General features: G+C 30.7%; 1 protein-coding gene across 1 annotated transcript in view; it reads right to left on the reverse strand.

The window, feature by feature from the left end:
- Positions 1-780: 780 nt before the first annotated feature.
- The window catches only part of LOC129222104 (sorting nexin-8-like), a 33,827-nt gene continuing 10,178 nt past the window's right edge, over positions 781-24,429 (reverse strand). Inside the window, exons 6-13 of the mRNA XM_054856548.1 lie at positions 21,571-21,692; positions 19,020-19,100; positions 18,788-18,948; positions 12,198-12,330; positions 11,960-12,028; positions 9,827-9,925; positions 9,418-9,573; positions 781-5,605 (exon numbers count right to left, since the gene is read on the reverse strand). Of these exons, the coding sequence (XP_054712523.1) occupies positions 5,510-5,605; positions 9,418-9,573; positions 9,827-9,925; positions 11,960-12,028; positions 12,198-12,330; positions 18,788-18,948; positions 19,020-19,100; positions 21,571-21,692 (917 nt within the window). The 3' untranslated portion in view covers positions 781-5,509. The remainder of the gene's footprint in view (positions 5,606-9,417; positions 9,574-9,826; positions 9,926-11,959; positions 12,029-12,197; positions 12,331-18,787; positions 18,949-19,019; positions 19,101-21,570; positions 21,693-24,429) is intronic.

Consider the following 24,429-nt stretch of genomic DNA (forward strand, 5'->3'; position numbering starts at 1 on the left):
ATTTTCACTATTACTTGTTATTTTTGCTACAATTATACTGCTTGAGAATTCAGTTTAAAATAATTTCCATGTAAACTTTTTAGTTTTATCATGATTAGATGTGTGTTTAATAGTGGTTTTAATAATTTCTTAGAATCTGTATGTTAACTAGTTACTGAAAGTAAAGTATTTGTTTTAGATTTCCAGTAACATTTCTCTGTAAATAATTTAGTATACTATTTTCACTAAAAAAGAAGCGTCTTTCCTAAATATATTTTTAACAGCTTAAAACGTCTGCATTTTATTTAATATGTAATGGTTTTCAGGTAGGGCAAAGAAAACCATTATCATTGGTAACTTAAATCAGGGAAATTTGGTGAACTTAATCAGGGAAATCAGGAAATTTTTTTCAGTTTCTGTTGCCACCCTGTAGTTACAACATTAGATATTCTAAAGTTGCTGCCTTGTCCCACTTGGGTGAATGTTTTTGTAGTGTTCATGTAAGAGTAAAAAACTTGATATATAATGAATTATTAAGAAACAAGAAATGTCAAAAATACATATTTTAAAAAGGTTAAAAAAGGAAGAAATTATTTTAGTTCATCTTTAATTCAATTTTTTATTTGAAAGAAATGTGTTATATATATATATATATATATATATATATATATATATATATATATATATATATATATATATATATATATATATATATATATATATATATATATATATACTTCTAAAGAAAAAAAACAATCACAAACTTTGAAAAAGTGTTTATTTTCTTCAAAATTAATTTATTCTTAAATCTTCAATCTAATAAAATATTTATCAACAGGAATGTCTACCGGAATAATAATAATAAATCTTTTAAATATCAACATCTTTAGCATATCACACCCTGGGAAGAAAAGTAACACAACTCAAAAAAAAAAAAAAGGAAAAAAAAAACAGAAGTTGAGAAAATCAAGGTTTTACGTAACAGCAGATTTTAATGATTTCGTCTCAAATATTACAATATGCGTAAAAACATTATGATGCAATATTTACTAGTTAGTTTTTCTTGTCTAAATTAAAAATGCATACTTAAAGCTCAAAAAATTTTTCTTTTAAATTATAAAAATTTAATAATGTTTCAGCATTGGGCATATTATTTTCACGCCACCACGTACCAGGTATGTAAGCTCACTTTCTGCAAGTTTTGTGGCAAGAAATAGCAATAAATTTAGATTTTAAATCAGTAGCTGATACATTTTTCTCACATTTTGAGTTGTCACTTTTCTTGCCGGGGTGTGATATGTCAGAAAATATGCATTAAAATAATATCAAAAAACAGTATTTTATCACAACATGTAGAAAATATGCACTTTTTTTTTATTCACAAATGATAAGAATTATCACTTGCAATATTGAATAAATAATTATCAATTTCTTTTAATAAAATTTGATTTTGAAGTCATCACATTGAATAAATAACATGCATAATAAAGTTTCAGATCATCATTTACATTAACAAGTTCAACGTATTTTATTTTAAGATATTTAAAATAAATCAATTCAATGTTCAGTATTCTAATAAACAAACTGACATAAGCTTCTAAAATATTTTGCTAACTTTTATGCATTTCATTATTTTCATGCATACAATTGCACTTCTATGAAGGAAGAACCACTATTTAAGTTATTCCAAACCTATTTGCATTTGAAACAAAAAGCTTCTGAACTATCAAAATTTAAGTTTGCATTTTAAACCAATGAGTAATAGTCCCCCCTCCCCTCCATGCTGAAAGGTTTTAATAGAAATAATTTCTCAACATGTAGTTTAAAATATTTTAAAAACTTTTCTGATTTGATTAGCAGTATAAAATTGAATAAATATATATATATTTTTTTTTTATTAGTCTTAAGACAAAAATCACAACGCATATATACTACTTAACAGTATTTTTTGAGCAGAGTAAATTGAATGGGAGAAGAGGGAAACTTTTCAATCATTTGTCAATGTTCTAAACAAGATTACATTTTATATTTTGTGTATGTTTAATGAATGACACTGTCATTTTCTTGTCTTATCAAAATTTAAATAAAATAATCAAATAGAACATGTTTAACTGTAAAAAAATCTCCCCAGGTTAAATAAGGTGCTCCTTTGCATTATTTAATTACCAAGCACATATGCTTGCCTTTTCAAATTCTCTTTTTGTGAAGATATAGTTTGAGATTTTCTTATGAACAGTACAAGGGAATTCTTTCCCATAAGGAAATTAAGTTACGTCTATCAAAGCAAGAACGAATATTTTATAATCAAGCTAAATAAAAATAGATATAAATCCGTGGTAGTTCGTTTTGATATTAGAAAAAAAAAGTAACATGCTCTTAAAAATATTTGCAAGCAGTTACAATTTTTACAAGCTGCTAAATTTTGTATTTTCAATATATTTCCACTATATTTTCTAACACATGGTATTTAATGAAATAGTAGCAAATATAAAAAGTAAAAGAAAACATTAAGAATACATTGTAAAAGTGGAGTAATTAGAAATAATATAATACAAGGTGGTCTTTCACTTAAAATTTATAAGAATTTCAAGACTGATTGGGCATACACTAAAAGAGAATTTTCAAATCTTGTAATAAAAAATGTCAGCAAGTTATTATGACATTCCAACTCTTGCCATCTATCATTCAACTTTTTTTTTTATCAAGGGTACATAAAGGACAGATATGATGCAATACTCGTTGAAGATACTCAAGTTCAGGATCACAAATACTGCATCTAAATATAAACAATGCATGAAGAGAATTGGAATGTGAAATTTCTTTGAGCTCCCTAAAATGATCACATTGAAATTAAATATATTACTAATATTAGAAACTTTATTAATGCCTTCACAATATAAAACAAGCATATGCCTAATCAATCATGTAAAATCTTATAATCAGTGTAAGATTTAGAGACCACCCTGTATAATTAAGCTTGTTATTTATTGAGCATTTTACAAATAAAATTCAAAATACTTAATGATCATGTATAACATCAGATTTTTAAGGTTCGTCTTTTTCATATATAATTATACATCTTAATCTTACACACATATACTTTACAAAGAAATTAACAAACATAAATGTACAAAGTGTTTTAAATAAATTACATGCATGAGTATTATAAACAGTAAGAAAATAGGAAAGCTCATTTTCTTATATTTACAGTACAGAAGGTTCTTTGAATTGAATGTTCAATTTTCACATCATACATTTACAAAGTACTTTCGTTAATAACAGCATTTAATTGATTTTATGAATTATTTCAACTTATTGTTTCAATAATTCATTATTCTATTTATTACTTTTGTAAATACATTATCAAACTATATTTTTTATTTCAAAATATTGCACTCTCATTACATCATAAATATTTATACTTGTGTAGAAATACTTCATAATTTTATGGAAGAAACTTTTTTCTTGCAAGTCAAATTGTTAGTAGAGTTAACACATGATCAGCCTTATACACATTTGTATCATAATAACAAGAATACATTTGTCACACTTGAAGGTCAAAAACATCATTTTCAAAATTTAATTCTGATTAAATATTAATTTTACCTGGTAGATGTCAATTCAACATTTCAAAAGTAAATATACGTACGCTTATAAAGTTGCTAAGCTCATAAGGAATATAATGTTTTTCAACCTAAAATTAAATGATACTCAGATAATAAAGAATTTTTTTTAAAAATATATTCCTTTGTACAAGAGTTCCAAAGCTTGTACAATATGTAAGCATTTTAAGGCAAGAAAACATACATTAATGCGTTCTAAAACTTAGGGCCTGCATTAATCTTTCATATTCTTATGAAATTCCTGAGCTTCATGCCCTTTATGTGTAATTAAATGAGATTCTACAATAGATTAACACTTAAAATGTCACAGACCCAGTGAGGCAGGAACCAAAAATCTAGCCTGAAATTAGGGTGGCGTTTGATGTGTCAATATGAGGGATATTTTATGTAAAGAAACCATTGCTTCTTAATTTAACTATGCACTGTTCTCTAATTAATATATATTTTTAAAAGCATATAAAACTTGCTTTCCATATTTTAATTATTTATGTGATAGTAAGCAAAAAAAGAACTAATATGCAAGCATGATTAAAGCTTCCTACAAATAATTTAATGAAACGGTGGCTTTTTGACTATAAAGCAACATATTTTTTAAATGTCATGATTTCTTGTATTTCAGAAGCCTTATATTGTTTTATAAATAAAATAAAAATGCTTATGAGAGTTGCATCTTTTAATCAATATCTAAAATGCCTCATGTTCCTTATGAGTTGGAAAAAAACTACACTTTGAAATACAAGAATTATTTAATGTAATAGCTGTTCCAGTTTCAAAAAATGTGTTTCGTAATAGATAGTCTAGAAATAAGATCGGAATGAATCAACTAGTTCAATTTAATATTATTTGTTTTAGTTTCCAAGCTTTTCTCAATTCATAGAATTAAAGTAATTTTAACACAAATTAATATATTTAACTGAGTGTAAAAATGATTAAAATCAAGACTTTAAAATCTTAAACAATATAATAATAAAAAAAATAATAATAAATAAAGATGTTAAATAATACACACAGAAACTTGACAATTTCATCAAAATAATCATTACTATAACCTTAAAAATTATACATATATTGGTAATCATGTAGTATACAATCTGAATTTCATTACTTAGTTATTTCTGAGATATTGGAACTAAAACTACTGCACTGGTACAACTGTTTACCAGTAAAAATCCCCTCTTTTGCCAAAAGGCATAAGGTACTATAGTAATAACATTGAACTTCAATAAAACCACTAAAATCTAAATCCAGATCCCTGTAAAGGATAACTTTATGTTGAACCAGAGAAATGTTAGTTAGTAGTCCTACAAAAAATTAAAGTAAGAAGCAATTTAAAAGAAAATGTTAGTAACAGAGTATCAACTGTTTAGAAGAACAGTTGAACTGAAAATATTATACAAAGATTAAGCAAGATCAAAACAATGGGTAGAATGTAAATTTTAGCCAAGTTAAAACTCATAATACTTTCATATTATCCATAAACACTGCAGTTATAGCAATTTTAATTGCCATATCTAAGGAACAATTTTAACGAAAATAGTAAATTTTGCATGTAATTTCATTACCAAGAGTTTCATTACACAGAGCATGTCTCATTTAAAATGTCTTGCTGCAAACATTTTTTTAAAAAATGCTACAGGCCTGTACTTCAGCATTCTTTAGAACTAAATTAAATAAAACATAAGATGAATGGGTTTTGCTATTTAGATGTTTAGCAAGATGCAATATGAGGAATACTGAGGCATTACAATAAGAGAACAGTGCATTTAAAATAGTTTTAAATTATAAAACCATTTACAATTTTCAAAATTAAAACATTTTCTTTTCATAAAGATTAACTTTTAAGTAATTTTAGACTTTTAAATGTTCAACCTTGATAATACTCATGAAATGTTTTTACAAAAATAATGCTATCTACTTATAGTTGAAGTAGGTGTAGCAGGAGAAGTGGCAACTGGAATTAAATTTTCAACTAATGGCTGCATCTGTTGCCATATCAATGATATCTGAAACAAAAAACATTTTAATAATTTACCTTAAAAGCTTTCCAAGAGCAATACTTTTTAGCATGAAAACTTAGGATTGTCAATGCATTACTGTTTGGACATGAGGGGTTTTGATCAATCTTAAATTTGCATTTAAAAAGGGTTAAAAAAAACTTTGTTTTGCCACTGTAATAGAAAACTGAGAGAAAGGAATAAAATGGAAGAACTGATAAAGTTTTTGAAATTATGATGCATACAACAATTATGATACAGTGAAACCTGTGTAAGTTGACCACTCGGGGTGCAGTGCTTTGGTGGTCAACTTATAAAGGGCGGTAATTTTTTTTTTTTTTTTTTTTTTTTTGTCATTTCTTGCACCCCGTATTCATTTTTTGAGGAATTCACCCTCACTCTTTCTGTTCAACTCACCTTCATTGTTTAAGATTATTGAAAGTGAAACAATAATTAAAAATACTATTCAAATAATTTTGTTAATTTTTCCTTGTTTTTAACTATATTAGACACTTTAGTTTTAGAAATTCCATATATGCCAGCTAATATTCTCTGGCTTTTTCCATTTTCAGTTAATTTTAATATTTCATACTTTTTATTAATCTCAAGTTCAGCTAACTTTCTTTTTGAAACCTTTTTATGTAAAACTTATAGCACAAAGAACAACAAGCTCGACTCTACCAGTTTATAAAAGCAAAATATCCTCTCTCTTAATCCCTCGCACCAGAAAAATTTAACTTTACTCATTAGCAAGCTCAGATCTGCGTACTCGCAGTGCAAGAGGCCCGCGTCCTTAAAGGGGCTAACGGCTCTAGAAATTGAAGAAAAAATAGAAAAAAAAACTAGCACTAAGACTTATTCACTTTACTAAAAAACTTTACTTTACTATCTCAAATAGAACAACAAATGAAAAACAAGTTTGGAGAATAAAGAGCAGCATTAAGCTTTATTCTGCTGGGTTTAGTTAGTAAAATGCTGTTCTGTCATCAAAGCCTTAACAACATTCTTAGAAAGCTATGAAAATAATAATAACAAATAAATAAATAATAAAATAAAATAATTTGCTGAAGAAAGTTGAAAAAAAAAAATAAATAAATAAATAAACCAAGTGGTCAACTTACAAAGGGTTTCTTACAATACTCCAAACTAAATTTGGCGAACATTAGTGGTCAAGATAGACAGGTGGTCAAGATAGAGAGGTGGTCAAGTTACAGAGGTTTTCCTTCATTATATGAGGTAGGACTAATTCCGTTCCTGACAAAAACGGTCAACATAGACAGGTGGTCAACTTACAAGGGTGGTCAACTTTACAGGTTTTACTGAATCAGTATAATAGTTTTTAGAAAATGTAAAAAAAAGTGAATAAAAACTCGGGTTCTCACTCATAGAAATAAAAGGAAAAAATTGGAAATAAAAGTTAGATACAAGTACAAATGAGGCAGTGAGTAAAACGTGTATAAAGATTATGTACTAAATAGGCTTTCAATGATTTTTTTTCTAAATCATGCTGCACAGCAGCACCTACCAGAGCTACTTGTACTATCTCTTGCCCCAAGACAGAGGAGAGGTTCACCTACCATTTGTGTACTGGTTATCTCCAAATTTTTAATTTTGCCACTTGCCTCCCTTTGCTTCTCACTACCTCAAGTGTTGTGAGTCAGTGATAAAATTATACAGTAGAACATTACTAAAGCTAAAACTGAAGCAGAAGTGACACTAAATTTGGACCACAAAAAAACTCATGACAGCGTCACAAATTCAAGACTTTATTTCTTGAAGTGTCGGGGAAACTCAAATACTTCAAACACAAACTTGACATTTGCTCAATTGAGGTTTTGTGAAGTTTTATTATGGATTTTGATAAATTTATAGGATTGAATTTTTGGTCAACTTTGGCTTTCTTTGCTAACGTTTTGTAGTTCTCGGAAGAACTCCAAACTTAAATTTTTTGGAGGGTGAAATTCTCAATTTACAGGACGAAACTCTGAATTTTTCTAAATGAAAAAATACGAACATGCCTAGTTTGCTCTGCAACTAATGTGAAGAGACACCAGGCATAGTTCTATTTTAAAAAATGCAATAGTTTCCAAATTTGCCAAATCATCAAACAAAATTTGCTGAATAAGAAATTTTTTGGTAGGTCGCAGTGACCACCCATCAGGACGTCCCTACACCCTAGTCTATAAAAAGTTCTATGAAGCACAAAAGACAGAGAAAATATCAAGCTACTGTTTTTATTTGGCTCTCCTGGGATATTCAAGCATCGCTAGTTGGCTTATGTGGTATAAATGAAACAAACTTCAAGAACCCAAATTTAAGGAGGACTTTTTGAGTTTCAATATCTATGGTCTAAAATTGGGTGAGCTTCATGCATACTCAGAGCTGCCAACTGCAACGAAAAAGTCGTAGTTTCTATGAATAACAGATTTAAACTACAACGCTATGAAAGTGGGTCTAAAAATTACGATTTTCTGATTTTTTTTTTAAATTTATAATCAAAAGAATGCAAAAAAAAAAAATCAAACTTCTACACGAGTGCTGGCTGACGGTCTTTGCGCAACAAGCATTGCTCTTCGAAAGTTGCATAGTGTAAAGATGGCTCGGTCTTCAGATCGTAACACTGATCCTGTCATTGAATCTTAGGCAAAAAAGTGGAAAAACTGTGAAGAATGAAATTTCTTTTCTTGTGTTTATTAATATTTTCTGTATCATATTTGGAATTTGTTAAGAATCATTGTTTTTGTTCTTTATACTGTTCACTGTTCGTGTGGTGAACAAACCACAGAAAGGCTGCCACAGTTCAAATATGTGGCAGCCCCCCCCCCCCCTCCACTGCAAAATGCTGCTATGATTTGGGATTTGCAAAAGTTGGCATCTCTATGCATACTTGTAGCAGTATATATGTTGTCTAGATTGCTTGACCATAGTTTCAGACCATATTAATGACCCTTTTGATTGCCTACTTAAAATCTTTACCAATAATAAAGCTCAAAGTCTCTCTGTCATGATGTCTGGGTCTCTGTGACGTGCCTAGACCATTTGGCCGATTTTCACGAAATTTGGCACAAAATTCGTTTGTATCATGGGGGTGTGCACCTTGAAGAGATCTTTCGAAAATTCGATTTTGTTCTATTTCAATTTTAAGAACATTTTCCGGAGCAAAATTATCATAAGATGGACTAGTAAATTACGGAATTATCATGACGTGGAATGGGAAAGCGAATGAAAACAGCCAATTGGCGAGACGTTCATCATCCATTATTTGTAAATATACAGGCGAACCAAATGACCTTTTAATTCTCTACTACGGGCAAAGCCCTGCGGGTACCACTAGTAGCATTATAAATAGATAAAAAACTGAGAAGATTCTACTTGACTAACCTTTTGCCTGACTGACAAACTTAGTTTAATTTCAATTCAAATTTAATTCGCATTTCATTGTAAAAAGATTTATCACCAAAGGTCTAGCCATTTATTCTAGCATTTGTTATTTGACACACCAGAATCAAAGGCAATGAAAATAGAAATATGTACTGCCTTTGTGTAAATACATTTTAATTATTTATCTTCAGAAGGAGAAAAATCTTTTTCATTCAAATCTACTATTAAGTTAAAACAAAAGAAGTAAATTTTTTTGAGATTTATTTTGAAATTATATTTTATAAAAAATATTTTATTAAGCATCTCATAAAAACGTTTCTTAACGTACGAGTGTTAAGGCAGAAGTTTGATGAAAAGAAAAGTAAACTAAAAAGCTGGTAGCATTTAGATAAGCCATAAATGAACCTTAAATCTAATTTCTTACTTAATATTATATTTACCTGTGATGAACCTTTAGTCTGTAAATAAACAAGAGACTGCAATACTTTTACAAGTATCTGCATGTATGTATGCACCAATTGAGTTTCCATGTGGATACAATGAAGAAAAAAATGATTTCTTTTCTCATTCTGTTGTATTGCTTGATTTTCTGCATCCTAAAAATAAAGCATTAAAAAAAATTTAGTTTACGAGTTATTTCAAACACTTTTAATACTCATGCTTTTATTCAATGTCTTTTCATCCAGAACATTTTTTTTTTTTTTGCAATAAAGGAAGTTTTTGTTACCCCAAAACACAAGTCTGCAACTCTAACAAATATTTGGGCAATTTTGAACACTGAACCATTAATTTTAAAAATATTTATGACTGTCTGTAAATTCAAGAAAATAAAATATACCAAAAACATACCATAACAATTACATTTGTTGTTGTTCGACGTGGTATCATTTTACTAGAGCTTTTTTGCTTCATTAGTCCATAAAAATGTTCATATCTGTCACACAAGTCCTAAGAAACGAAAACAAAAAAATAAACCCTTTAAAATAAATGTTTGCTACTCAAAGTGAAATATTTATCAAATGGCAAAGTACATGCACAACACATATTATTCAATACTACCCCATGTCAATATTTCATACCAGCAGCCAAAAAAAAAAAAAATCTGGGAGGGTTTTTCAAAAATGAAAATTGTTCCTTACTTTCTCATTCATTCCTAATGTGAAAATATTATTCAATATACTCGTATACAGCCAAACAATTTCTATGACTCAGTAGTTATTTGTTTGAACCAGCGGTTCTCAACCTTTTCCAAGGTTCGTACGCTCCTTCGAAACTCCTCCAATACTCCTTCATTCAGGAATTTTTTTTGAAGGGCCCTTCAAACTCCTTCATTTTGGTTTTAACTCCTTCAAAACTCCTTCTTTTTTTAGTTCAAGACTGCATAATCTTCCTCTATGAGGGTAACTTAAAATACTACGATCAACAACTTAACTTCACCATACGGGCGATTTAATTAATAGTAATTTCGTATATTTATTTTTTCATAAAGATGTGATTTACAAATTTATCATAGAAGTCATAAAAGTTGAAGGTGAAAATATTATTAGATGACTTTGATATTTCATAAGTGAAGTCAAACATGCTTATAAATGATACTTGGCTATTTTTTCAAGTTTTATGATTATTGTTTTCACTCCAGAGGGAAGGGGATCAAATATATTGAAAAAAAGTGCGACATCATTTAAGGACAGCCCATTAGCACTCTTTCAAAATCTCATTTCACTCCTTCAAAACTCCTTCATTTTATTTCTGAAATTGAGTACGATCCCTGCTTTTTGCCTTTGCGAACCCATTCTAAACTCCGAAAGAAGTTAATGAACCCCTTGGGTACAAGGTAATTAGTAACAAGCAAAAAAAATGCACACACGAACACATAGACAATAAAATTTGGGAGGTTTTTTTTAGTTGGATGCAGCTCCATAGTTTATAACAAGAACAAAAACATAATTGCAAAATATAGAATTATCAATACCGCTACAAACTAAAATGATCGCTAAAAAATGAATGCATAACAAATTCACCAAAAAGTAAACTGATTATTCTGTGTTGAGCTTCAATCAAAAAATTTTTCAAATGGGATATTTGTGGAACTAAGAGGCTCAAAGTTCGGCTGAATTTTTTCTGACACAAGGGTAAATTGATGACACGTACTTGCACTAAATCAGAAGTCAATTAAAGAATGGTCTTTAAAATACCTATCAGGGAACTGTCTCAGATTAACTAATGAACTTTTTTCTACCAGTAAAATGAGAAAGATCTCTAGGTTTAAGTCTTCTTAGAAAGAACTATGAGCCCAGCTGTTTGATAAAGATATATTGCCTATAGTAATCGTTCAATTGTTGAACAATTTTCTTGTTTTTATGCTATAAGTACGGAGTAAAATGCATATATTAAAAAATAATAAAAGCGTCTATTTTTTAATAGACGCATTTGCTCAAATTTTTAACAAAACATATTTCTAAGCTCACTTACTACAAGAGAAATTTTCTACACAAATTTCATAAGTTCCTTATTTACATATAGCAAAAATGGTTAAATTCCATTGATTTTTTTTTTTTTTTTACTGTGTAACCTCACACTGCCAAACTTTCACCCATGAAAAATTTCTAAAGTAATTAAATTTTTCATACTTTCTGTGGTATTTTTGGGTTGCTAGCCATTTTTTCTCTTTTTCAACAATGAAGCTTTAGGTAAATTGTTGTTTATGTAGTGTGAAAATTGTAGCAACAAACAGCATGATCTCACTTTTATGCATTTTTGACCTAACACAAGAGCAGGGCGGTAGCTCTTCCTCGGACTCAAATAGTAAAGAAACCAAACATCAAAATATTTGAGAAGCTTGCATATGCTCCATGTAATGTTTTCATTAAGTTTGAAAAATCTTTCCGATCAAAAGCTTCTTATTTTCATTTCCTTGATTATTTATTAAGTCCACTCAATTACAATATTTTTCTAAAAAAAAATTATAGAAATGTTATACACCTTGTATGATGTAAGCAAATCCAGAAAAAGATTCAATTCTTCGACAATACCTTCTTCCTCTTGAGAAGCCTGTAACCATTTTCAAGAAAGAAAAATTTATTTAAAATACTAAGAATGTAAAAGGCAAAATGAGATGTTAACGAGTTAACTAATTCATTCAGATAGAAATATTACGCCTTCATTGTTAATTCATTTAAAAAGCATAACACATAAGTAAACCATAAACACATAAGTATACCATATCTAGGTAAGCAGAAGATACTGTGGAGAACATAGGGTGCAAATTCTTCATTCCCCTTTTCAAATGATCCCATGTTTCATTACCACCAGATCCCCAGTCAGATTCCACACTTGCACTGTTTGCCAAAGAACTAAAATGATTGTAAAAAAAAAAAAGATTGAGAGAGAGAGAAACTTGAAAATAACTATGCTGAAGTAAAAAACATGAAATAAAAAATTTATGGACTTATATAAAATTTTAGATGTAGAAGGAACAGTGCACAGGAAACTTTTTTCTCTATATTCTTACCCCCATCCTTCATACGAATTCTTTCTAACATCAAAGTTTAAACTGAATGAATGAACTGAATGAATTTTTTTCTCAAAGACTATTACCAAAATTATTGAATCTTGTAGAGTGAAAAAAAAAACTTACAAACTGTAGAACAACTAGTTTGGAAAATAATATTGTACGATGATATTACATCAAATGAAGTTATTGCAGCAATAACTAATTTAATTAGTGCCCTTTTGAGTTGCAGAGTGTAATTGGGATTATCTGCAGAAAACAATGCTTGTGGTCAAAATTCTCTTTTTTTTTCACTGGTCAACTACAAACAATCGACCCCCCCCCCCCCCGTTGTCAAAATGAGGGCATATTCCAAACCAGAAGAAAAGAGAAAGAATCTAACCTTTAGAGAAAACAGACAAAAGACGTCAGCAGCGCCCTCATACCAACGTTCCACTATTCTCTTACCCCAATCCTCTATCCTTAAACTTTCCAGGAAAAAAGGGTGAAAGGCTACATGCAGATATCTCCATAACTGGTTCTGCTACAAAATTTTTCAATGGAAAAGCATCAAATAAACCTTGCTTCTGTGGCAAAAATTTCGACGTAGCGAGGGTTCCGAAAAATAAATTTTGATATAACTATAGAAAACACTTGAGAGTTTTATGCAAAATGCAGGGAAAAAACTTTTCTTTGAGATATCTAGGGTTTCGAGATTAGGAGGTTCGAGATATCAAGGTTTGACTGTATACCAAAATTCATTTTTAAAGACAAAAGTAATTACATTTGTTTCAAAAAATTGTTTTGTTTGTAGAAAAATTTGCCAAGAAACACTTAAGTGTTGTTGGACTTCGAAATTTTTAAACCAAAAAGGTTTTCAAAAAATTATTTTATTTTATTTTATTTAAAGGTTTTGTGAAAATATCCGCAAAATTTTGTTTTGTTTAAACGTAATTTAAATCAAACATATTTTCATCAATTAAATGTCTCAAGAAATCTTATTTTATATCAATATGCTTAGTTCTACAGTTTTCTATGGATGAATTTGAAAAGTTAATTGCCGCTTGATGTCGCAGAGTAATTTGAAATTAGGTTTCAAGTTGATTAATTTTAAATTTACCATTTAATTCAAAATGTGAACAATCCGGATAAGATCTTTCGCTGCCTCTGTTAACGACACATACTCAGCTTCCATAGTGGAAAAACTGACGCATCTTTGCTTGAATGTTTTCCAGAATATGAGGGATTTGTCGATAAAAAGAATCATACCACTGATTGAAATTCTGTCATCTTGATTTGCAGCGAAGTCAGCGTCGCTAAAACATCGATTGAAATTGAGACAAGATATTTACGGGCGTAACTTAAATCCAGCCGAGTTCTACTCGCAACAAAAGCAATACAGTCCAAAATGTTACAATAGGGAAATTTAGAAACCAATTCAATCTCTTATTTTGAATACGGACATTGGGTTTATGAAAGAATTGTGCCAACTCTTAAAGGCAATGAAACAATTGGGAAATTGAAATTCTTATAAGTATCACATACTTTGTTGATGTATGTGTGTGGGTGTATGAACAAATTACTGTTGCTTTCTTCAAATTCAACTCCTAGAAGTTTGCGATTTTTTCCAAGCATTTTTATATCAAATTTGGATTGGAGTTTTGAAATGACAGTATTTAAATATTGTTCATTTTTACAAAACGAAACAATGTCATCAACATAAAGTATTAACACAATAATGCAAACATTTCATTTCACGTAAAAAAAATCGAAAATAACAATCGGAGTAATGAGAAAATGTGAGATTCTAGTCATAATTTAAATTCTGCCATGTCTGGATCAATAATCCAAGAAAAACGATTATACTGCGAAAATTTAAAAAAAATTTTATATGCTCAATATTATGGGAATTGCAGAACTTTTCCAAATCTTTGTGTGAACGTAACCTAGTGTTTGAACCCTCTTTTGAATAATAAATTTTCGGGCGCGATTTATCTGGACAAAGAACGGCTTTTCTGATTCAGACAACTTTAGCGGGATCTAGAATCTGGCTCGAACTTGCAGAATTCAATTTTCCTAATTCCGGAACTGGTCTAGCAATGATATCAAGATTCTGTGCTTCATTATGAATTTCATTAAATTTAACATCCATAAAAACACTTTTAGAAATATTAGTATTTTTAATAACACCAGATTGGCTATATTTGGAACTCTCATTAAAGTTACTGGTGTCGGAATTTAAATCTGCTTAATTTTTTGGAAAAGTATTATTTTTCCTTTTCGTTACAGAATCTTTAGATTTGCTAGCGCCATTTTCTAAGGTGGAAATTTTAGTCATACGTTCATTACTTTTATCATTTTTGGAGTTCTGTACATAGTTAGCTATAGCATCAAAACGTGGAGTAATTTCTATAAACTACAACAATTACCAATTAAAAAAGAAAATACCACTTCCACAAAATATACCTTTTATATACATACCAAAAAGCCCTTTTTTTAAGATATGAAGATGAAAGAAATAGATGCAGCTGCATGGATAAATTCAAAAATAATAATTCTTATTTTACATTAAAATTGTCGATTACAAACTTAGAGCTTTGCTTCAATGATAAAATGTGTTATTAATAATTATAATAGGGTAGACCGGGGTACGTTTACGCAGCGCCCTTTTCTCAAAACTAATTATAACTGGAGAGCCAACAGTCATAACAGATTGATACTACTCACTAGCAAATATTCTCACAAGTGTTTGAGCATTAGTCAAGCTTTGGTCCAGCAAGCAGAAAGAATAATCTGTTTTCTACCAAGTTGAGTAAATTTTGTGTTGAACGTTTTTGAAGCTTATTGTGAAAAAATAATACTTAGTTAAGAAAAAACAGATGTATAAAAATTAGTCGTACCTGAGCGGCTTTGAATGTAGTAGAAAATTAAAAGGTCATTTGGTTCACCTGTACATTTAAAAATAATGGATGATGAATTTCTCGCCAACTTGCTATGTTGATTTGCTCGCACATGTTATGGTTCCACGTTATGATAATTTGGAAATTTACTCGCCCACACTATGAAAATTTGCTCGGTAAAATGTTCTTAAAATTGTAATAGAAAAAGAACAAAATTGAATTTTCAAAAAATTGCTTCGAGGTGCACACCCCCATGCTATAAACTAATTGTGTGCCAGATTTCGTGAAAATCGGCTGAACGGTTTAGGCACTATGAGCGTCACAGAGGGACATTCGGACAGATATCCGGACAAACTTTGAGCTTTATTAGTAAGCAGAAGCATTAGTAAGCATGATTAGCAGAATGTAATACTTTTTTTGAGGATTCTATTTGTATGAATATGATGAATGTTATTAAAAAAATTTTCACATTAAAAATAAATCCAAACTTGGCAACGGGGCAAGTTTACGCGTTGAACGTCAGAGCACGTTTACGATCTTTCTTACTGTGTCTTACTTAAACGTGTCCCTGACACTTTTTTCGCTCCAAACTGTCTCAAACATTTTTTATATTTTCTGGCTATTTAGTTTGGAAAATTACCATTTAATTTTAAATTAAGTTACACATTCGTATCTTATAGCTTACAATCATATAGTGCTGTCTTTATGCTCCTTTGGTTTCAACTTTATGCACTATTCAGTCTGTAATAAATTTGCTTTATTTTAGCAATGGTAAGATATTATGTTCAAAACGATAGACATTGGTAAACGATATTCAACGGCATTCTCATTCCTAATGTAATGTAATGCAAAATCATCTTTATTCAAATTAGATTAAATTCTCAACTCTTTCGTCACGTGTAAAGTTTCAGTTTTAGGTTGGCATCCTTTGATGTCCAATCATATGCAAATGAGGCATGCAAGTATAAACATTAAACGATTCCAATCGTTCTCTCTCTTGAGGGAGTTGTTGAACTTGGGAGTTGTGAACTCCGCCTCTGCTTATGGCCAGGGTTTATTTGTATTAATTTATTTTGTTCGTTTATAGTTTGTTTTTTGTTGTTTTAGTTATGATGGACCAATAAATTTTTGGTAAGCTTTTAAACAAGTTTCCAATGCTCATTTATTCACATTGACATTAATTCTGCATCTTCTACTGGGTGGTATCATCTCTGCTTGTATAAGCAAGTAATATCGTTGACTGACTTGCGGAACTTTAGCCTTTCAGCTTTCCGCCTAAAAATCGTAAGTTATCACGAAACACTAACAGTACCACGTTATGTGTCAAAATGAATATGCATAACTGTTCCCCATGTCCAGGGCAAGTTTTCACAACTGACTTGGACTCAAAATAGTTTTTTTAATGGTTAAAAACATAAGCTGAGCAACAACTGAACATATACCAATTTTGACTCCTTTAACTGCTTTGAATAAAACTGCAATGTCTAAAATTTCCTAAGTTAAAACATAAAAATTAGAAAATTCGTTGAAAAAAATCTGCGTAAACCTGCCCAGGTGTACCCTACACATGCAAGAATAGACATAACAACAATACTCATAGACAAAAATATTTTATCATGAAATTTTGAAATTTTTATAAATGTGTAAAGAAAAATCTGATTTTTTAAAGAAGCTAAGAGACAATGACTATTTAATCTTTTGGTATGGAAAACTGTTGCAGCTTATATTGAAATGGTATTAGTAATGCTATTTGATATAAACTGAAGCAGCACGCTAACTTTTAACTTGTTGGAGTCAAGATCTTAAAAGCTGATTAAAAAATTATTTTTCTCTGTTTCCTACAGTTACAAAAAAGTTTGGCACAATTACATTGCAATGTTTTCTCAATAACCATAACCATAAAAGCATAATGAACAAACTTAAATAAGAGTTCATTACTAAGCAGATCATATTAGTTTTTTTTACTTACTTTTACAAAAAAGGAAGTATTGTATTTGCAAAAAAACTTTCACTCAAAATTCGGCCTTAATTTCCATTTTGTTCACTCCTGAATGAATGGTGAGTTTTTTTTCGACCCGACCACATGTGAGTATATGCCTAGGAACGTACAGATACCCGAAATATCCATTTTAACGATCCTTGGGTTAATTACAACGAGTTTTCACGTGACGTTCGCATGTACGTATGTGAGTATACATATGTAAACTCAAGTGGTGTTACAATTTGGCGGACACTTAGCGATATATCGCCAGTCTTTTGGTCCAAGTTTTGTCGCCAACTTAGAGATAAATTTTGCGATTTTTTTTTTTTAAATTTTTAAATCTGGTTTTAATTTGGCCAATGTTGGTGACATTTAAAGAGTTAACCACTGAATCACATTAAAATTGCCAATAATGGGGAAATAAATCTGTTTAAAACGTTTTTTTGCTTCAGTTTGCAAGAAACTAGGGGTGAAAATATTTAGTGTTTCCTTGCTTACTCCAAGGCGCTTTTACCATTAAATTGGTGTAAAAGGAAGTCATGTGATGCACACATCAGCTTTTTTTTAAATTTTGCTATTGAAATACAGTCGGACCTCCATATATCGAACTTCCACATATCGAAATTTTCTATATATCGAAATTCCAGCACGTTTCCATGTTCATTAGATAGAAAAATTGTTTCTATATATCGAAAAAATCTCTATATATCGAAATTTTTCTCGAGACATTCGTAGATTTTTTTTTTCCACTTTAAACTGTTTGTCTCATGAAAAATGAAGGTTAGGGGAGAATATTATGTTCACTAAAGGTTGCTATGAAACTCATATGGAATCTGGGGCTGAGAGGTGTGTAGATATGTCGTTGTTCCGTTCTGAGTTCTAAAATTCCGTCAAGTTCATTTCAAATCTTATTACCAGTAACACTGTAAAATCAGTTTCAAGTTATCCCTTTTGTCTGTTGATTATCATTTTTAGTCTTTTAACTTCAGTAAAAATCATTCAGGTTAAGTAGATTGTGGTTTTTTTCTTTTTCTCTCGATCACATTGTCAAAACGAAAATACCCTAGTATTGCGGATCAAGTTGAATTGACGAAAAATGAAGATGTGTGACGACGCAAAAGTGTAATTTCTGTTAATTTTTCAATTCTTAACTTTTAATCTGATGCTCGTATAAATTAGAAATTGGATTTCATACACGAAAATGAGCTTTAATTTTAATGTTTTAGGAGATTTTTATGATAAAAACAGATTGTTTCTATAAATCGAAATTTCTATATATCGAATTTTTTTCCGGCAATTTGCTACTTCGATATATGGAGGTCCGACTGTATAAAAAATTAGGAATCAACTGATTGAAATAATGAAAACTTCAAATTTTACAGAATAAAGAGATATTCTTTTGAATCTGAAATATACGTGTTAAATTAATAATAAAATACCATAGTTCCTTGCCAAACAGTAGCATATCGGAAGCATCAAGTTTAGTTCTTTCAACCACTCGTTCAGCAACATCTTTTAGCTGCTGAAAACCACTGAATACTTGTTTCATTTGCTCTCTCACAACTGACAGCTGATTTGCAGAATCAATAGGAACTAATTCCTGTGAAAGATACAATGTAATTAATACAAACACCAAAAAATTTCAAGAAAATAATTACGTAGAATTCTCACCTCAGCTTCTTTTGCTAGCTCATTAGAATTAAACTCATCTAGCACACCACGAAAATGATCTCTCATTTTATGTTGGACATCCTAAAACATGGAAAAAATGAAAAATTATTTAGATCCTAAGTATAAACATCTAGAATTATCAGAAACTATTTTTACTGACATAAAGTATTTTTAACAATTTACTTCTTCCATTATTTCCGTCTCCTGTCCCTCTCATTTTATAAATATGTGTGCTTGTGCATATTTGTGTTGTTACTAGTACTGTATTAAATATGGTATTTTATTCTACTGACATCTCAAACTAGGTATGCTATCGAATTCTAGCATTTCATACATTGCTGGTAATTTATATTCTCTTTTTCGTTTATCCAAATATAGAAAAAAAAACATTACAGTACAGGTGCTGATTTATCATGTCACAACTGTGAAGGCCCAAACGACCACAGGGGCACCCACATGGGATTTAAAAATGCATATAAGTATTTTACAAATCTATGATAATGAAAAAAAAACCCCAGAAAAATGCACTGTGACAGGTCTCCCAAACCTGTAAGTGTGCTAACTGCACAAATGTATTTTTCATAATGTAAAAAGAGGAAAACAAAGTGCTTCATAGGATAGTTTCCAAAATTATGCATTATCTTTCAACAAATTTAGCAAAAACAATTTACTGAATTCATAGCATTACTTCTTTTGCAGAAATAATTGCAGTAAGATGAACCAGTTTTAAATACATTTAGGAGGACATTTGTCAATAGAGCTTCTTCTCAAACAAAATGTCATAAACCAAATGCGGCTATGTAGGGTGAAGAATTATGAGCAATTGCTAGTCTTCATACTTATTTTAATTTTATCTCAAGCATATTTTGCTTCATAGAAAGTTTCATGTTAATAAATAAAACTTGATGTCAGAAGCTTAAAATTTGAACTACACAGCTATTGCTTCTAATTATAACTAATTATTAAATAACACTCTCATTATTATTGAACATTTAAACTGAATATTGAAACCATAATTAAATATTGAAAGACCAAAATTATTTGATTTTAGAAGAAGCAAAATTGTCCCCAATACAAAAGTTATTTATCTTAGTGCCACACTAAAAGTATAATTACTTTTTCTATGGAATTCTTACAAAAATACAAGACTTTGTCGTTTTCAAATGAAGAACAGATTCTTTCAAATGCATTTCAGATGTTACTTTTGAACTAACATATTCCAATAAAAAAATTTATGCATACAAAGTGTACACGAATAAACGCAATTTTTTGCTATTTAAAAATACAAAGAAATATTTTGGACTCAATTTGATCCTACCATACTCAGGAATTGCTATTCTTTACACCTAAATAATAGACCAAAAAATATTTTTTAAATAGAAAATGCTGAATTACCTTTAAAATCCTTCAAGTTTTATGCATGTTTACTTGCTTGTACAAAATAAATATAAATATATGTAAAAAAAACATAAAAACATTTCTATTGCTGACAGTTGTACTATTTAAAACAATTGTTCTATTCATGTGGTTATTTCCCAATACATTCTTCAAGCAATTTTTCTAATTTAAAACAATAGCTATTTATAACATGACAGGTTTCATTAAATGCTACAAAAACTTCAACTCAAAACATATAGCCAAGTTCAGCAGATTGAAATTTAGTTTTGTCGATATTTACTTTAATAGTGTATGTAATTTACAGGAAGTTTTTATTTTTTAATTGTGCAAAATAATATCATCTAATTAATAAACTTTAGTTACAATGTTGCTGACATTGATTCTTCATAAATATAAAAGTTCATAATATAAAGTTTCAATACATTAGGATAGGGTACAGGGTGGGGAGTGCATAAACTTTCCTTTTCATTTCTGATGGCTGATTGTACTGCATAATTATTACTTTTCATAACAGAGTGAAATAGCATTTGCAAGTTTCCTTATGAAAAACAGAAAATGAATTGATGTTATGACAAATGTCTCTTTTAACTTTGCTTGCGTTCGACGAACCTCACCGGTCGACCGGTGAGTAACCTGTTGCTAACCGAAGCGCTCTTGAGAGCAACCGGTTAACTGGTTATTTCCAATGTCGTTTCATGAGCCTCACCGGTTGATCTACCAGTCGACCGCAACTCTAGTTGATTGATTGGTTGATTGAACCAAGTGATATTTTTGACCAATTATATGTATTTTTCATCTGTGTGTTATTCGTCTGCGTCATGTTTGCGCAAGTAACCGGTGATCAACCAAAAGCGTTCGATGAAGCACTGGTTCATGAACAATCGGTTATTAACCACTGACGTCATTGCTGTCACGTGATTAACCAACCTGGTCGCTACCGGTCGCGCTCGTGGAACATAAGCTTTCTATTATTCTACACATCCAGAGAGAGTAATCTGTACAGATGTGCAGAAATGCACATCTGTCCCTGATTAAGAGATATCCAGAAGGAATTATTAATGATCAAAGGAATTATTTATCAATGACAAAATGGGGATTAACTCCAAAAAAATTGCACTTCGGAAATTTATTAACAGTAGTTTATTATACTTACTGTCCCAGAAAATGTAAGAAAAAAATGAAGAATTTTATCTTCTGATATGACAGGATGCCTTGCAAGTAATGTAAGAAACCTTTTCAGAGCTTTTCGCCTTTCTTCAATAAACTGGTTATCAGCTAAAAATGAAGGAAAGCAGCTCATTTTAGAGATTGGGAATTATATGAAGAACAGAAAATAAATGAAAGCCTTTCTTAACACACACACAGTAATATTTTACAAAGCAATCTCAACACATATTAAAATACAAATTTAAAGAATTACAACATAATGAATATTTTGCAAAACAGGTCCTTGTTTTCTTTCACTTTTCTTTCCCAGAAGAGAGAAATAATCAGTTTCTAATTAACAGTAATATCAAACAGAAAACATCAATCATTGAACAGAAAACATTATTTTGTATGAGCTATCACATTCCAATACACTTTAAGAACACACTTACAGAAGTACACCATTCAGAGAGACTTCTCAAGCTTCAATCCTAAGTATGGCATTTTCCATATGTTTGGTCCTGTCCAAGTTACTTGTTCATAAAGTTGTTGTGGTATCAAACACTGGAATCAAGTATAGTCCATTTTCCACACAAGAAGGCACTTCACCCCGCCTTCTCGAACGCAGAGTTCAATTTTACGTGTGGGTGATCGGTAAACATATCCCCGTGCTTGTAATTGTAAACGAGACAACTACACAATCTTATATATGGAGTACTTTTAATGTGCAAAAAAAGTCTTGGGGTTCTTTACATCACTTGCTTTAATTGTCTGTTGCTACGTTCGTTGTTCTTACATTTTAAAAAATGTTGCATTTACGACAGAATGTTCTGATTCGAATAGCGGAATAGAATCATTGGATACCACGTGACAAAGGAGGAGTCAAGTGCCTTTTCATAGAAGATGCACAATTATAGATTGCATTGGTAGAAAAAATAAGACAATATGGTCTAATTAAGGAATGGAGCCACAGCAGCAAAGCCCCTTGAAATACAACGATTTGTAGTTACAGGCTCCAAACTTATGAACCCATTGAACTTGGTTGCATTCAATTCGATTGAATTCCATCTACCAGTATCATAGCGAAAAATTTCCTTCTAGGTGGGGCAAAAGAAATTTCTGATAGCACTATTAGTGTATGAACGCCTCACTAGCCAAATCGACAACTCCATAAAACAAAAAGTGTACATAATAGTTATGATGAAAGTGTCACGATGCATCGCGTTTAATTTTGAAGTATTATTCAAAAAAACAAAAAAAAAAACAATCTAGGCCGTTGAAGTGGGAGCATAGCAGCCGCACATAACCTCAGATCAACGACTGCCTTGAATGCCAAAGAACAAAAATTTAAAAAGACTTACCCCCTGTAGAATGTATGTGGATGATAGGGATGACACAGTGATTACCGTACATTCTTTATTTCATGCTAAACTTCGAAGCAGACAAGATGACAGGACTTTTGCATGGTGATCACCAGAAAAAAAACATTATTCACTTAATAAAAAAAAAACACAAATGCGCGGAAGACATACTTAAGAGTTCAAAAAAAACGTGGAGCTGGAGCTTGCAAAGTTCGTTAAAGATCAGAAAGCGGGGAGTTCATTCGGATGAGTTGTAAAACATTCAAGTTAAAATGGGCGCAGGACGGACAGTTCAATTCGAAGATATGAACCAGATGGTGGGGTGTATTCAGGGATGAAGCCTAATCAACGATGTCAGTTGTAAGCCACACCGCACTGAAAGAAATGGCGCAGCAGTTGGTAATCGCCTTGGCCGCGGTGTTGAAATCCTCATATACTTAAAATTTGATTTTGGTCAATGCAGCTCCGGATCATCGCTCATAGCTATGTTGATCATCAAAATATGCTCATAATTGAAGGGCTCTTTTCTGGCACATTCTGCGTGCCGCCATCCAAAGCCATCATTCACAGGTGATACACTTCCTATGAAATCTTCATCAGTTGCTATGAAGTTTAACGTTCTTGATTAAATGATTTAGAAATAAAAATAAAAAAGTTTCACCTCATTTTGAGGTCTTAAACATATGGCGGAGAGCCACGGCCATCCAAGGACGCCGTGCACTGATCCTTCCGTCTCGCCATAGTTGGAGAAAAACAGGAGCGGCCAAAATCGCGACCGATCGGACTGGAAGTTGCAAGCAGAGTGAACTCGGGTGGAAAAAATGAATCGGCGAATGAGCGATCAGATCCGGGTACGCAGCGATGCGCGGGAACCAATGAGTGCGTTTGGCCCCCAAACAACGATGGAAAAGGATGCTACACCATTTTAACGGCGGACAAGAAGATGAAAAAATCGGATCAACGACTGAAAAATTGTCAAAAAGCTAGACGATTGGAAAAATGAATAAATCGCATATTTGATATCATAAAGTGCGCTAAATTTAAAGGGGAACGCAGGGAAAATGTGGAATGCACAAGAAAATAAAAAAAACAATGAAATGGGGGAAAAATGATTAAAATGACAGAAAAAATGGGAAAAAAATAAATGAGTAAAAAAATGTGAGATGCATTATCACAGAAAGTGATGTTATCCATAGGAGTAAATAGGACCTCAAGTTACATTTTCTGCCATCACATGGTCAGAAAGGTACTGAACCAAAACTTTAATATAAATTTTCATGCTAAGCATTGATAAAGCAGTATTAAAGCAAAAATGAGAATTTATTTAAGAAGTGGAGTTAACTGATTTGGCAATTGAGGCATCCATATATTAATTGATCCTATTTGATATGATTGAAATCTGTTAGAGTTAAAAATGTTATTTAGTCCACCACCCTTAGTATCTGGAATTTAAAGAGTATTTTTCGTTTTCATAAGAATTGTAGTATTTAATTTAGGATCCAAAA

This window comes from Uloborus diversus, chromosome 5, assembly GCF_026930045.1.
Source record: "Uloborus diversus isolate 005 chromosome 5, Udiv.v.3.1, whole genome shotgun sequence".
NCBI classification, from domain to species: domain Eukaryota; kingdom Metazoa; phylum Arthropoda; class Arachnida; order Araneae; family Uloboridae; genus Uloborus; species Uloborus diversus.